The sequence below is a fragment of the Blennius ocellaris genome (assembly GCF_963422515.1).
Source record: "Blennius ocellaris genome assembly, chromosome: 14".
NCBI classification, from domain to species: Eukaryota; Metazoa; Chordata; class Actinopteri; order Blenniiformes; family Blenniidae; genus Blennius; species Blennius ocellaris.
The window spans coordinates 8122440-8137570 of record NC_137663.1 but is presented as its reverse complement, the minus strand read 5'-3'; the positions used below and the strand labels follow the sequence as shown (position 1 = coordinate 8137570).

Genomic DNA, 15131 nt, shown 5'->3' with positions numbered 1-15131 from the left:
GTCTGAGGAGGCTGAGCAGAAAAACTGTGGCAGATAGGATTTCTGATCTTTCAGCAGAAATAAAGCACAAAGTCAAATCATTCCTTCTAGTTTAGGATGCAATAATAAAAAAAAAATACTGGAAAGATTCAAGCTGAAATAGTGGATTTGGTTTTGGGGCATTTCAGTGCATTTTGAAAATAAAAATGAGGGATTGTTTCAGAAAATAGCATCAGAAAGAAATTATACATTATAAATAGATGTTTGATTTGTACCAGCCAAAAATTGTAAGTCTAATAATGAGTGTGTGTTTGTTTTGTGATGGACTGGAAACCTGTTCAAGGTATAGGGATATGCTTTTATGTTACTGGTCTATGTGTTTCCTGATTCAAGCCATATTCGGAAGCACAGCTATTAAAGTAAAACTGCTCAAAAAAGATGCTTATCTAAAGTTTGTAGTGTATATTTTACGGTACTTCCACAAATGTCTGTGTCTTAATTGGATTTGTTTGCAACAAAACTGGCTGCTCTGTCTTTTCTGTCTGGGATTCTCCCATTCTGACTCATTATACTTGCATTGTAAACCTTGTACAAACGCCACACTGTACTCCATTCAATTATGGCTATGCAAATTTAAATCTGCATTGGAGAAGCAGTGAGAGAAGATGAGTGAACATAAGGAGAGCATGAGGAGGAATTTGAGATAAAAGGGGGTTCAATTAATTATAACCAAACGGATTTTGTATAATAGTGTCCTTGTCTGGATTGATGCAATGCAACTGAATTGGGGGTGGAGATTAAATAATAAACTAAAAGAGAAGAATGAAAGAGTGTGTGTGTGTGTGCATGGAGTGCTATATAGACGATTGTGGTATAACTGCCTCATAAACATGCAGAGAGAGAGAGGGAGAGAGGGAGAGAGGGAGAGAGAGAGAGAGAGAGAGAGAGAGAGAGAGAGAGAGAGAGAGAGAGAGAGAGAGAGAGAGAGAGAGAGAGAGAGAGAGAGAGAGAGAGACGCTTTGGCTTTCATCAGTCACATCTCTAGCTGTGGGAGGGGGGCTGGATGGAGCCTCGCAGCCCTCGGTAACGGAGACAGTAGTCGGCACTGACTGACTCACACCGGCGATGCGCACGCGGAGCGTTTTTCTTTCCACTGTACCTGATCTGCAGCTTCACCCACCGACAGCAGGACTGACAGGAGCACACAAATGGAACTTTCCTCTCGTTTCGTAAAACGCCTCCCCCCCTCAACCAATCTTTGATTGAATCTGGTCTCATGAAGTGAGAGCTTGTTCCCGGCGTCATTAACGGCAGATGACGGTGAGTTGAGGTCGCCTCAAACACACCTGAGCGTGTCGGGACGGGACAAGGTGGGGTTTGTTTTTTTAAAATCCCGTGACATCTGACTCACTGAAGGGGGAGAACTTGGTTCGGATCTTCTATATTCCTCCTTCTTTGTCCTCATTTGATTGAAAGAAAAACAGCCACCGAGGAGAGAAGTGCGGTGAAAGGGAATCAAGTGAACGGCTCTGGACGCGCACAAGGATGATACTCCAGCTCAGAGACGACTAGACGGTCCAAACAAGCCGCTGCCAACATGTTCAGGCGAGGTAGGAACAGGACCGAGCTGCTGTTTCATTACAGTGTCGAAATGTGTGTATGTGTGTGACAGTTTCTACAAATCCTTGTGGTATGTTTGTTTTGTGTTTTTTTAATGTGGCGAAATTGAGTTGCAGATGCGTCTCACAGTCCCCCCCCCACCTTTAGCAACTTCCCAGTCGCCCATTATTCGCTCTGGCGGTCAGGGCTGGAGAGGCAAATTAAATATTTATCTCCTTCATGTAAAAATGATTCTTAAAATAGCGAAGCGCTGCCGCACTGCAGTTTGTTGTGACTTGGATACACGAGGACGGCGCGCGCGCGCGTGGTTCAGAAGAAGGAATAAGACAGAGTGGATGAGATGGGTAAAAAAAAAAAAGTGGTAAAAAAGTGGAAAAAGTTCACGATTTCAGCATTTGTGGGTGAAGTTTCACACATTTGCGCACAGTTACGCGTGTGCGCGTAATGGTGGTGGTGGTGGTGTTGGGGGGGCAAACAAAAAAAGAGACACTGAGCCGAAACAGGTGAGAGGTGTATTTTGACTTGTGTCTGCAGTGAGGGACATGGTGCCCCCCCCCATACTCCTCCCGGGGGGGTCCACAGGGAGTAAAACACCATCACAGCACGCAGCAACCGCCCGATGTTTACACCGACACTGACACGCTGCTGTGTTGTGGCGAGAGAAGTATTAAGTTTTTACCACATTGACCTTGTCTGTATCGAAAGCCCCCCCCCCCCCCCCCCCCCACACACACACACACACACACACACCACCACCACCACCACCACCACCCACAAAACCAGCCACAACAGCAATGCAAAAATAAACCAGCCCAATATCTGAATTGTGATATACATGAGACCACGTACGTGTGCTTGGGAAGTCCAACAGTGCTGCTGTATTACAATTACAAACTAGCGCAATAATAATTCAGTGGGCCAGTATTAACCCTTTATCATCTGAATACTATCATAGACTGCAAAAGTTTGAGACTCAAATTATCATCTTTAAATCTAGAAAAATCAATTATCCATATTTTGTCGTTTTTCGTTAAAAATATGTGACAGATTATTCAGAATTTCTGTAAAACATGCTATACATATGAGTGAATCTCACTATCCTACAATAGAATTACAAAGGATTCTAAATATGATCTACATTGGACATATGTTTAAAGCTGACATGAACTGAGACTTGCACCAGACAAGAAGAAAAACAGTAATTGCTAGAAATGGTCACTTGGCTGAGAAATGGTTAAAGAGATTTTTTTTTTCTAAACTACATATTCTTTTAACTATGGCAAAAAAAAAGTAATCTATAATTATTTGCAGCATATTACTGGGACTGTATCCATCTAAAAATGTGTCAGCTAAATCTGATTTGGATGCTCAATGTGAATATTTATATTAAACAATGCTTTTATAAAGTGTAAGATTTTTTTTGGAATAGGTGAGACATTTGGGCTAACGTAAACAAGCCAGTTCTGCACCTTCATTCACAGATATTATTTATGTAATTTGCATTCAAAATAGGTCTGCCAAGCCCAACCCGCAGACCAAAACCCAACCTGGCAACGCTTCAAAAGTAGCTCAATTCCTTGGGAAACTGGCAAACCTGGCGACCCTGCTTCAATCTCACCTAACAGCCTTTTATCTGTCTAATCACCATCAACAGTGCACATTTATAAATACAAGCAAGCATTTCACTCATTTACCTTCCATGTTAAAGGAAAACACCCGGTGAAACAGTCATACGCCGCAATGACATTAAACCACACACGCACGCACACACACACACACACACAAACAGACAGTTCAAAAAGAAGTATTTTTAGCGTGCAGTGGTGGTGACTCATCTGCCAATCGCCCCCCTAAAAACAACAGTGAACGTGGAGGGGAAGGCAGCTTGTCAGAGGACTGTTTTGTGACGAGCGCGGTGCACGGCTGACTGAACCCCGAGAACATAATAGAAAGGCATTCTTTAATGGAGACGCTGGAAGTCTGTCATTTGTCATTTCAATGCGGCCCAACGCAGAGAAAGGATGCTTGCACACGCATACGTCCGTGCACATGCACATCATAATCTATTAGCTCACTCGGTTGGCCCGAGCCAGGGCACAAGCTGGGCGATCTCCTCATTAAGGGTCGGACCTAATGGGGTTGACAGAGGGCTGATTAGTGCTGTCATAGTGTGTGTGTGTGTGTGTGTGTGTGTGTGTGTGTGTGTGTGTGTGTGTGTGTGTGTGTATGACATAACAAAAGGAGAGACTGGGAGAGATTGCTGGCTTGAGGGAAGCTTTAATTTTAATCTTCCTGTAATTTCAGATGGATAGCACCCACCCCGCACACGCAGCAAAAAAGCAACGGTGACGGCTGATGCGTTGCTTTGTATCTCCTCCTACAAATATGAGCTTGTCACAATGATAAAAAAAAAAATGAAACAAATTCTGAGTAATTGTGCAGTCTGCATGAGATACAGTTATCTATGTCTGTCACCTTTACCCACAGTATCTCTCTGCGGCGGGATAAAACAAGACAGAGCGAATGAGGAGAGGAGGATAAGTGTTTTTGTGTAATGAAAACTCTCTCTCCCTCCCTCTCTCTATCTCTCTGCTTGGCCAGCTCCTGCTGCCAGCTTCAGTTTGAGGGAAGAGAGGCCTGGCAGGCTGAGTGGCTACGAGCTGGCTGCTTTTGGGAAGCTGCCGGAGCTTTGTTTCCCAGCTTGTTTGAAGCTGGATCTGTTTCCCTTACTTGACTTTGCTTCTCCTTCTCCTAACTTATTGCGTGTCTATTATTTTATCTGCAGTCCATCACAGTGGTATACAGTGACATTGTCAACTAAAATCCTCAGATTTAAAAAAAACAACAACAAAAAAAGAGTGTTTCTTTTACTGGAAATCACTCATAAATAATGTTTATTCACCTGTTGGCTTGCGATTACAGCACATTTTTATCAAGAGTTAAACAGAGGATTTGTTTTTGATCAATCGAATCCATTTTTCAGAAACTGAAACCAAAATCCAAGAGCATGGGACATTTTTCACATCAGGACCAACACCTGTGGCTACAACTTTTACATCTTCTGGTTTATTTTTGTCAGTCATGTGTCCATCTTCTGTACCACTTGCCAAATCTAAGGTTAGGGTAGTAATATGTCTAGTGAACGCAGGGAAAAGGAGTCCATCTCAGGAAAAGCACAGAGAGACAATACATACAGGCAAGTCGGAGCTCCATATTAACCCCAAATGCACATTTTTAGACTGAGCAAATAAACTCATGCACACACAGGATATACTTGCAAACACACAGAAAGCCCTCCAAATGTGAACCGAACCTGGGGAATGTCTTGATGTGAGGAGCGCCATGCAACCCAATATAATACACATACTATTGCAAAATGCAAATAACAATTATTATTGTAAACCTCATTGTTGTTTAGTCACTTTGTACGACAAAGCACCTTGATAAATCAAACCTGAAGCAGGTACTAAAAGATGAACAGATTTCACATTTGAATCTGTTCATCTTCTAATACCTGCGTCAGGTTTTACATTTTCTTCTATACCTAACATGACTATGAAATGTCTCAATATTTCAATAAGCGTAGAGGTCATATAGACACTTTCACCCAAAGCTGAACATCAGAAAGCAGTAAATCTTGTAGTTAGATCAGGGGTGTCAAACATAAGGCCCATAAGGCTGCGATCCGGCCAAACCACCAATAAATTAGTACAAATCTCAAAGCAACCATTGATTAAAGAGTAATGGACACCACACCGAGATACTGGTGATGCCCGACAGCCATGAGGTCAGGGTGAGTTTGTAAAAACATGTATAATGCAACAGCTATAGGAGAAGATCTGTGGACATTTCAATGTATTTTGAAATGTTTTCTTAAGTTTACAACATGTTGTAAAAAGTTGGGATTAATAGGTTATATTTTTGAGATTTTACTGATCTGGTCTGCTCCAGTTCAAACTGAGCTGTTTAAAATTAATTATGATCATCATTTCACAAGTTTGACCCCCATTCTAATCATGTCTCACAGCGAGGTCCAAGAAGCTAAAGTGATGGGTTTTTTTTTCAAATCTGAAGGACAAACACTCCCCAAAAAAAAAAAACCTTTTCAGAAATACCTCGGGAGTGGAAGCACACTCCACTTTTTTTTTTTCAATTGTGAACTGAGTTGGTGACCTTCGTGTTGAAACTGATGGCCGTATTGATCACTGGCTGCTGGTTTGAAGGTTTACAAAGCATCAAGATTTCAACACTTGTTGCTGCAGAGCATCTGCAGACAAGTTTGGTACATTTCTTCTAATTCCTCTCTCGTATCTGGACAAAGTCGGCTTTCATCAGATCTGTTTGTCCTTGTCAGGCTTAGAGTCAAGTAATCATAGTTTTAAAATGGTCTTTATAAAGGAAACGTACAAAGCTTTGATATCCATCCAGGAAAGAAGCATCCCCTCTTTTTGCTTCCTTTTCTTAGTCTTTTGCATATTTAATTGACTTCTTGTCCATTCAAACAGAGGTAAGCCGATGATTTGGTTCAGTAAACAACATTATTGCCAAAGCCAGCGAGCACAAGTAAGAAATGTGTCAAAAGCATCTTTAGTCTCGGGGGGTGAATCAGCTCTATTGATCAGAAATATCTTTGGATCGCTGTGAAGGACAGATGGCTCAAGAATCACAGTTAGAACAGAGTCAGGATTCAAACGTTTGCCAAACGGGCTGGAGAAATGATTTATATGCTGATAGTTGGAAGAAATAGAGGTGTTTGGATTTATGTAGGTTAATGCAACAAAGGTATGAATCTTTGAATTGTGATTGTCTTGTATAAAACTGATGCTTTTACTTGAATCCAATCGTTTGCTAATATAGATGGAATGTTACTCCTTCCATAATATTTGTGGGAAAATGGGTCTTAGAATGTCGCAACAGTGATTTTTATGGAGTATTTTTTTTCAATTTGTTGACAATTCAACTTATTAATAGAGAAGTCTGACAAATTAACAATTATATGTACCATATTTTCCAGATTATAAGTCGCACTTTAAATGTAAAAATGTATAGTAAAGAAGAAATAAAAACATATATAAGTCACATAAGATACATTTATTTACTTTTCACAAATGCTTCCTGCTAATCGGTTCAGATTTTATTTGCATATTTTATGACATTCAGTTCTAATTCTGTAACTTTTTTCTTCTTGGCAACATTTTACCTGCACTGTCAGTTGAATATGGTTGAAATGGAGCTTTGGTGGTCCCAGGTAGTATGTTATTGTTTTTTGATATACAAGCTGTTTCTTAGCAAAAGTAGCATTACCAGCCAAACAAAAATAAGAAACAAAATCTGACTCCTATTCCAGAAAACATGGTAGTTATATTTCTGTTTTTGTACACACTCGCCTCAGAGTGAGAAGGTCAGGGGTTCAAATTCTGGCCGGGCCCTTCCGTGTGGAGTGACTGTACGAGTGTGTATGGTTGTCTTTGTGTCTGGGATTGGTCTCCAGCACCCAGCACAGGATGAAGTGTTATAGAATATGGATGGATGGACTGTAACCACAGATGAGTATTAATGGCTGACGCCGACACAGACGAGCACTTTTCCATACATCCATTCAGATTCTGCCGCCCCTGCTGACAAAGTGTGTGTCCGAACAGACGTTGATTAAGACGCAGGGTGCACACCAGGTTGGACAGCTCATAAAAAAAACCATAATAAAAAAACAGAAAGAGGACAAAAGCAAACTCCACAGAGAGAGAACTGTTAGATAAGCCAGGTTATCTTGCTGTGAGGCGACAGTGCTAACCACTACATGTTCAAATGCTGTGATTCTCATGCAAGATCTGATGGGTGCCTTTCCTCCAGTGATTAATGGTTTAATTTATGGATGTTTATTTGCAGCGAACATGAGGAAAAACAATGCCCTGGGGAGGTGGAAGTCACGATGAATCTTCCTCTGTTTATTATGTTTGTGTTATAAATTGATCGAGTTGGGAGGTAAACAAAGTTTGATGCTTTCATTCCTCACCATCCTCTGAACCACACTGCAGCGAGCGAGCAGTGGTACATAGGGTCGGTGGTTTTTATGAGTTTGAGTCACATAAGTTCAATCTAGATGGCTGACAGCATGATTTCATAACTTCAGCTTTTAAAGGTACATCACTGTCTCCTCCTCTTTTCTTCTTATCATGACTTCTTGATACGATTTCATCTTCTCACTTTTATTCTTGGCCCCATCAGTGGATATATATGAAATATATATATATAAATACTATGATCCTCGAAAAATTTCCAATATCTGACGCCCAAAAATGTTCTGTGGAATTACTGTCCGCCATGATAATCTATAATGAGCTTCAGCTCTGTACTGAAATTCACAGATCAATATCAATATACGATGGTAAAATTGCAAGTCGCTGTTCATTCAGGATACAGTCTCAGCTTTGCTCGAGGGCCGGCGGTTTTCTCCGAGCCCAACTCTTAATACTCTTGACTTTTTATGAAACTACCATTTCTGCTCAACCTGAGTTGAAATTAATGAGAAATTTGATCCAGGTAACCATGTGATTGTTTTATGTACAGTATTACACTTTTACTCATGAGCGTGGGCTCGTAGAATGGCTGTGCGTGTGTGTGTGTGTGTATGTGTGTGTGTGTGTGTGTGTGTGTGTGTGTGTGTGTGTGTGTGTGTGTGTGTCTGAAATCCAATTGCCCTTCATCCCGAAACGTTGAGTCATGAACATGCAGATCAAAATTCTTGAGCAGAGAATTCAAAATGTCAATAATGTAAGACTGGTTAGCACTGTTGCCTCACAATGACAGAAGCACCGGTCTGATTCCAGGCTTGAGACATCTCATTTGGGAGTTTTCCTGTTGTTTTTGTGCATGTTTTGAGTTCTCGGAATGAAAAATCTGATCTCTCAATCTGTAATAAGTGTAATTGTCTATCCATCTGCATGAACCCAGTTTGCCCAACCTTCCTGCAGGAGGCAGCAGGGTTTGCCTCCACATTGATACAAGCACAAATTGCATATTGAAGATGTGTGGATGGGTGTTCAAGAAGGAAAACCTTTCCAATTAATGTCTTCACTGAACTTGCTTCTCTTGGCATGAATTTAATCTCATCCAGACTTTTATCTCATGCTGTGAGACAGAGTATCGTACAGAGAATCTGATGACAGGCTGAGAAAAGACGAGTGTCACGTCTTTACTATCTCTCCCTCTCCGTGCTGACAGTTTCTATGGCACACATACATTTTGCCCGCAGGCCATTGTCAAGACTACAGTCGTACAATTAGAGACCACTGCTGCTCTTTTGCCTCGCTGTGCATGTGTGTGTGTGTGTGTGTGTGTGTGTGTGTGTGTGTTCACTCGTGACTATGATATTATCTTGGTGGATAATAATAACATATGGATTAGTGACAAAATGTTTATTCGGGTCGTGAAGCACCAAATGGTGGCGTAATTGAGTGCTGAGATTGATCCAAATTCGCTCTCGCAGCACTGATGTCCCGAGGCAGCGGACAGATTTTACAGATTAGGAGACGACGTAGGAACAGGGCACTCTGTGTAGATCCTGTGGATGTATTCCATTAGAGGGCGAGATCGTCTGGGGAGTCGATGACTGGGTTGGAATTCATATGATAATCAATTACATCTCTAATGCGAGTGACAGTGGAGAAGAGGACGAAATGCGTTGCCACACACACACACACACACACACACACACACACACACACACACACACACACACACACACACACACACACACACACACACACACACACACACACACACACACACACACACACACACACACACACACACACACACACAAACACGGCTGTGCATATCAATGACCTTTGCTCAAGGTCAGTCACAGACCGCTCCTTTCTTCTGCTGTATCCGGAGTCTGGTGTGGTCTGCCTGCTCAATTCTTCTTTATGGTTAAGTCGCACAAGGATTTCTTTCAGAACGCGCAAAGCGTTTTCAATGGACACACCACGTGTGACCACGTTAAAATAATTAACAGACGCTGATGTTTTACAGCTCCGAGCGTCTAAACTAGTGAAGTCTCACAAACAACAATGGGAAAAAAAACACTTAATTAGCAGAAATTGTTTCGATGCTAAATAAACAAACACCAAATGCTACAAATTATGCAGTGCGGGGCATGAAATGGCATTTCACAATGGCCCCTTTGGTGTTTTAATCTAACTTTCCTGCCAAGTAAAGCTTTATTATGCACTTGTACATTAAAATAAAACACACATACACATACACACACTGGTTTTGCACCTTCATTAATGTTTTACTAGGTTAAAGTGCAAGGTTATGGAGCCAGCCTGCCCTTGTAAAGGTAAAGTTGTTTCATTTTTACACTGTCAGCTGACCTGCAGAAAACAATAAACAAAGCAGAAGTAATTTATTTCTCCATTTGCTCTAATTAGGCTCATACTACTTGTTTAATTTGCCACTGCTGTAAAGTCTTTGCTGGATTGTTGGGAAATATGCCACATTAATTTGCTCATGAATCTCTGTGGTTTACCTTCAGAGCCGGCTGCACACTCAGCAGGAAGGTCCTATGTGAATAAAATGCCCAATCAAATGAGACGTTATTCCCTATCAGGAGCCCCGTGAAGGTCTGTGATTGCAGGTTCACTCGGCAACAGCAGCTACTTGTGCAGCTACTCCACGCGCGCGCGTGCATGTGTGTGTGTGTGTGTGTGCGCGCGTGCGTGTGTGTGTGTGTGTGTGTGTGTGTGTGCGTGTTTGAGCCTCAGGAGTCGTCAGTGTAAAATGTCAGTGCTGGAGCAGCCGAGAGGAGTTACACTGTGGACTGAACTGACGCTGGTACAGACATGCAGAGAAAAGGGAAGAGCAGCAGATAAAGTGCCAGACAGACTCAGATAAAATGGACACAGGCATAAAATGAGTGATTGCTTGTAAACGGACTTCATCCGGAGGATAGAGGAGTGCGCACGCAGAGAGTGGGAGAATGACAGCTGACGCTGGGGGAGCCCATCGCGTTTCTAACTTGTGTTTTTTATGATTTTTTTGACTGGTTGAGCCAGCAGCATCTCTACCTCCACAGACAATACAGAAACAGTTTGAATTATAAGGCCACGTGACAATATAGATTGGATACAGTCATATTCTTTTAAAAACCTGCTTACACATCACAAAGAGTTTCTATTTGTGAAATTAAGGACCTTCACTCAATCCCATTAAAGTGCTTCCATCACCTCGATAAGGTTTGTTTTTTTAAAGTATCATTTTAAGTTACTTTCCTGCTCCCCATTTGAACAATCCTCCCGTACACATCTTTGGAGCAGTGGGTTGCCGCAGTGCAGCACAAAGGGATCAGTGGAGGGCTTTAGGGTCTTGTGTGAGGGTCCACAGTGTCGGTGATAAGGGTGGAAACAAGTATTGGCTTTTGCATTCTCCACCTAAATGTCACAGCAGGTTCAGGGAATCGAACTGGTGACCTTCTCGTCACAGGCTTCCTTCCCCAATTCCTAGTCCACAACAGCTAAAAACAAAATCCCCTAAACCGCCTTAAAGGTTGTGGGTAGGGATTCAAATTCAAATACTTAAAAGCTCATGTTTCTATAAAAATAAAAGCTCATGACAAAAGTGCTTTACATAAAAAAACAACAACAAAAAAAACAGGGCCATTGGATTGCGAGCGCTCGCAGTTTCTCTGAAAACTTCTTTGCTTTATAAGTCATTTCTAATCTCAACATGGCTGCTCCCACTCACAGTGGTTTGGTCAGTGTCTGTAGAAGGATACAGACATAGTGGATCTATGTGGATGTTTATCTAACATAGTGCAGACATGACCAGGTGCACGCGAGAATAACTGAAAGATGCATCATGTGGTTCCCTTTTTTTTGACACGTTCCCAAAATGTGCACGATGTGTTGGTAGTGGAGCTCCGATTCGCTCACCAACAAGGCCTCATTGCTGCGCTTATTGAAGCTTCAGGGCAGAAATGAGGGCTACATTTTAACTACGGACGGTTTTCAAGTGGCAGCACTTTATTTTGTCTTCATGTGTCTTGCGTGGCCTGCTGGTGAAGTGGCACTGATTGCCAGGAGGAGGGATTTAAGTTGGTCACAACTTGAATGAACAACGCCCCCCCCCCCCCCCCCCCCCCAATTAATCCGACCCTCATCCCAACATATCACACCCTGTATTAGATTGAAAGCAGTAGTTGGACTGAAGTCGCCTTTTATCGGTGCGTGCTTCTCAAATGATGCATCCTGAAGAACTAAATCCTTTGTGTCTAAATCCCATGCAGGATATCTCTCTTCCGCCCCACTCCCTTCAATCCTTCTCTCCTCCCATGTCTTCTCCTCTGTAGCCGGTTCGCTCTGTACCTGTTGAATAATTGATCGCTGTTTTGGTTTCCGATAAGGCGTTTGGGGTCCTCGGCTCTCAGCAGTGTGGGCTTGCTTCTTCGCTCTCGGCAGATCACACAGCTCAGCCCATCTCCTCGCCACATTCACTCTTGCTTCTTTTCTTGTTCCTTATCTCATCCCTTCTCTGTTGGTATGCGGCGCTCACGTTCTTTTCAGCATGATTGCCATGCATGTTGTGTTGTTTTTTGGAGCAAACAGCTGCGCGTTCCTCCTCTGTTCTTGATCAGCTCTTCACGTCCACCGTCTCCTCCTGAGTACAAACGACTAATGCAAACACAAATAAAAAGTAACTGGGAAAATGTTTTTTTAGTGTTTTAGCGGTTTATAGCAGCCATGGTCCCATACGCGCGGGACTGGAGTTGCACCCCAGTGTTTACTTGACAACAGGAAGGACTCTTGTGAAAGTTTCAGCTTTTGAAGTTGTCAATTCATCATCGCAAACACTTCTAGAAATGTGAAAAAAAATCGGCTTCTTGCCAATTAGCAGAATTTACAGACTTTCCCTAAACTGTCAATCACATCCCAAAGAGTTTCAACCTGACAGTGTAATTAGTAGTGTTTCCAGACTGCGCTCGAGAGAGAACGGCAGCATTAGCTGTTGTTTATTCCACAAGCCTGAGGCTGTGTTCCCAATATCATTTCAATGGGACTCTGTGTTGATGCAATGTGGGTACCAATGCAGAGGGCTTTTGTAAGAAAATCCACAGCTCGAATTCTATGTAATGCAAATGTTTTATAAAGTGCCAGTCAGACACGAGGCGACATAAAGTCCTTCAGAGAAGCGTAGATTTACATTAGAAATAAGACATTAGGGAGACATTAAAACTGCATTGAGGACGATATAAACAAGGTAATTCAAAGTGCCTTACAGCAGCGTGATATGCATTTCAATTAAGACATTTAGAAAACAATCATACTTCATTTTGAAGACGATAAAAACAGAAGAGATTGTATTAATAGTTAAAGATTTAAAAGGGGTAGAAGCAAACATGAGTTTTAAAACTAAATGTAAATGAAATGAAAGCATTCATGGTTAAATAACTTAATAGGCAAATACTTTACAATCTGGATTTTCATACACAGGAAGCATCAAACCAGCATTTCAATGAGATGTAGCAGGTAGTTTAAACTATCTTTGTGTGGGGGATGAAGCTTAAACTGTACCAAGATTTCAGGCTTCGATTATAGATTTTAATGGCTTTATTCTTTGAGTCCACAAACATATTTATTTATTTTTTAAATGAAAGACAAAAATCACAGTGATCTGTGTAACTGCATGATGATTTGTGCTCAATTGAACGTGTAGAAGTTAATCAATCCGTTTCTCAAGTAAACAGAAAATAGTAAAACTACAAAATGGACTTATTTTCTCATTAAAAACTGACATGTTGTTACAGAAGAACCTCATAAGTTGTTAGGATGGATGACTGCATCAACAAACCTGTGACTTCAGGTTTACATTTATTTCTTATAACAACATTAAAGTTTTATACGTATATTTGTTGTCTGTTAAGCGCACAATAATGTGAATGCGGACAAATGTACCTGGAAAACACAGATTTAGGAGTGAGCAATGTATTTTGTAACTACCTTTTGACTGTTTACTGTGATGGATCGACTCATCCTTTTGACCTTTACAAAACAACCTGCAATATGGACTCCACTGAGCTTTCCACATAAAACTCCCAAATGTATTTTCTCTCTTATAATTATCAATGGCTGTAATTCATCTTCCTGCTGCTCGAGCTATTCACGGTGAAGCGGGGCACATAGAGTTACTTCAGAGCTAAAAGTCATTTTCATTCATTATTTATGTTGTTTTGTCTAGACCCTGAAAATACTTCTCATATAGAGTGCTCAAGCATCCTAAAACATGTATTAATATGCATGCACACAATCTACTTTGCAGCCTTTCTGCGTTCCCTTGACTCCTGGAGCCGTCTGATATGCAGCTGTCGCTCTCTCTCTCTCTTTCTCTCTCTTTCTTTCTTTTCTTCCTGATGTCTCTGTGCAGTAAAGTGTTAAGTGTCTGTATTGGTTGTTACTCAGCATGTGGGGAATTGAAGGAGATGGGTTAAAGAGGAAGAAGAGTTCATCAAACCCCGGACAACAAGTCAATTCCTCCCGATTTACCACATCAGTCCAATCTGTCCTGCAGAGATTCCCCCCCCCCCACACACACACACACACAAAACGTTCATAATCAGACACACACAGACACATGCCGACTTCCTTTTTTTTCGAACATTTTCCATCTCTCTCTCTCTCTTTCTCTCTCTCTCTCTCTCTCTCTCTCTCTCTCTCTCTCTCTCTCTCTCTCGCTGCAGTATAGACAGGCAGGAGAGGCAGCTCTAGCGTCTCTTACATAACTATATCACTGCATTAACGAGCCCATCTGCCTCTGACTGGTGCTCATACTTACAGTCGGAGTTCGGTTTCAATGAAATACCCTTATTACACGGGCTCCACCACCACTAAGACCACCTCAGCCGTCCTCTTAAGTCGGATCGCCATCTAAAGACACACTCAAGCAGTTTGATTTACTAATTGCTTCTCCGTCTACGACCCTCTATGTTCTGATTAAACGGAAAAGGGGAACATTTTTGTAGCTGTAATATAAGCATAAACACATTTTATATAATTCCTTAGATTATTTGTTTTTTAATTAAGTCATATAAGGGCAGTTCTAAAAAAAACAACAACAAAAAACTATTCATTGTTCAGCCCACAAACTAAAATGTTCTTATGAAATGATATAAGATATTTCATATTTTTGTATCATTTCCTGGAAAGATTTGTTGCAGTTTCAACGACAGCATGGCAGATTTCTGCCCGCGCAGTGCACGCCTCATCTCTCCCCAATGTTTCTCAGCCTTCTGGGGACATTGCAATGATTGCATCCACTTCCTGATGACCTTTTCTCAACTCAGCCATAACTACCACTGGTCCAACACTTACTCTTACCTTAACTTTACTGTCCTCGTCTCGGCATTTTGGCTCAGGCCAAGTGTAGTATCTATTCTTATCAGGTCATTACCTGTGTGCCCCCTCCCTGGGGAACAGTGCACACTTTGTGGGCCATGCTGGCCTCGAGTTTAGGGAAGCGTAGTAGGAATTGGAGGT

At 41.7% G+C, this 15131-nt stretch overlaps 1 protein-coding gene across 1 annotated transcript in view; it reads left to right on the top strand.

Annotated features, from left to right (window-relative positions):
* Nucleotides 1-1454: 1454 nt before the first annotated feature.
* Nucleotides 1455-15131, top strand: part of rtn4rl1a (reticulon 4 receptor-like 1a) — a 100086-nt gene continuing 86409 nt past the window's right edge. Inside the window, exon 1 of the mRNA XM_080508847.1 lies at nucleotides 1455-1589. Coding sequence (XP_080364973.1) covers nucleotides 1577-1589 — 13 coding nt within the window. The 5' untranslated portion in view covers nucleotides 1455-1576. The remainder of the gene's footprint in view (nucleotides 1590-15131) is intronic.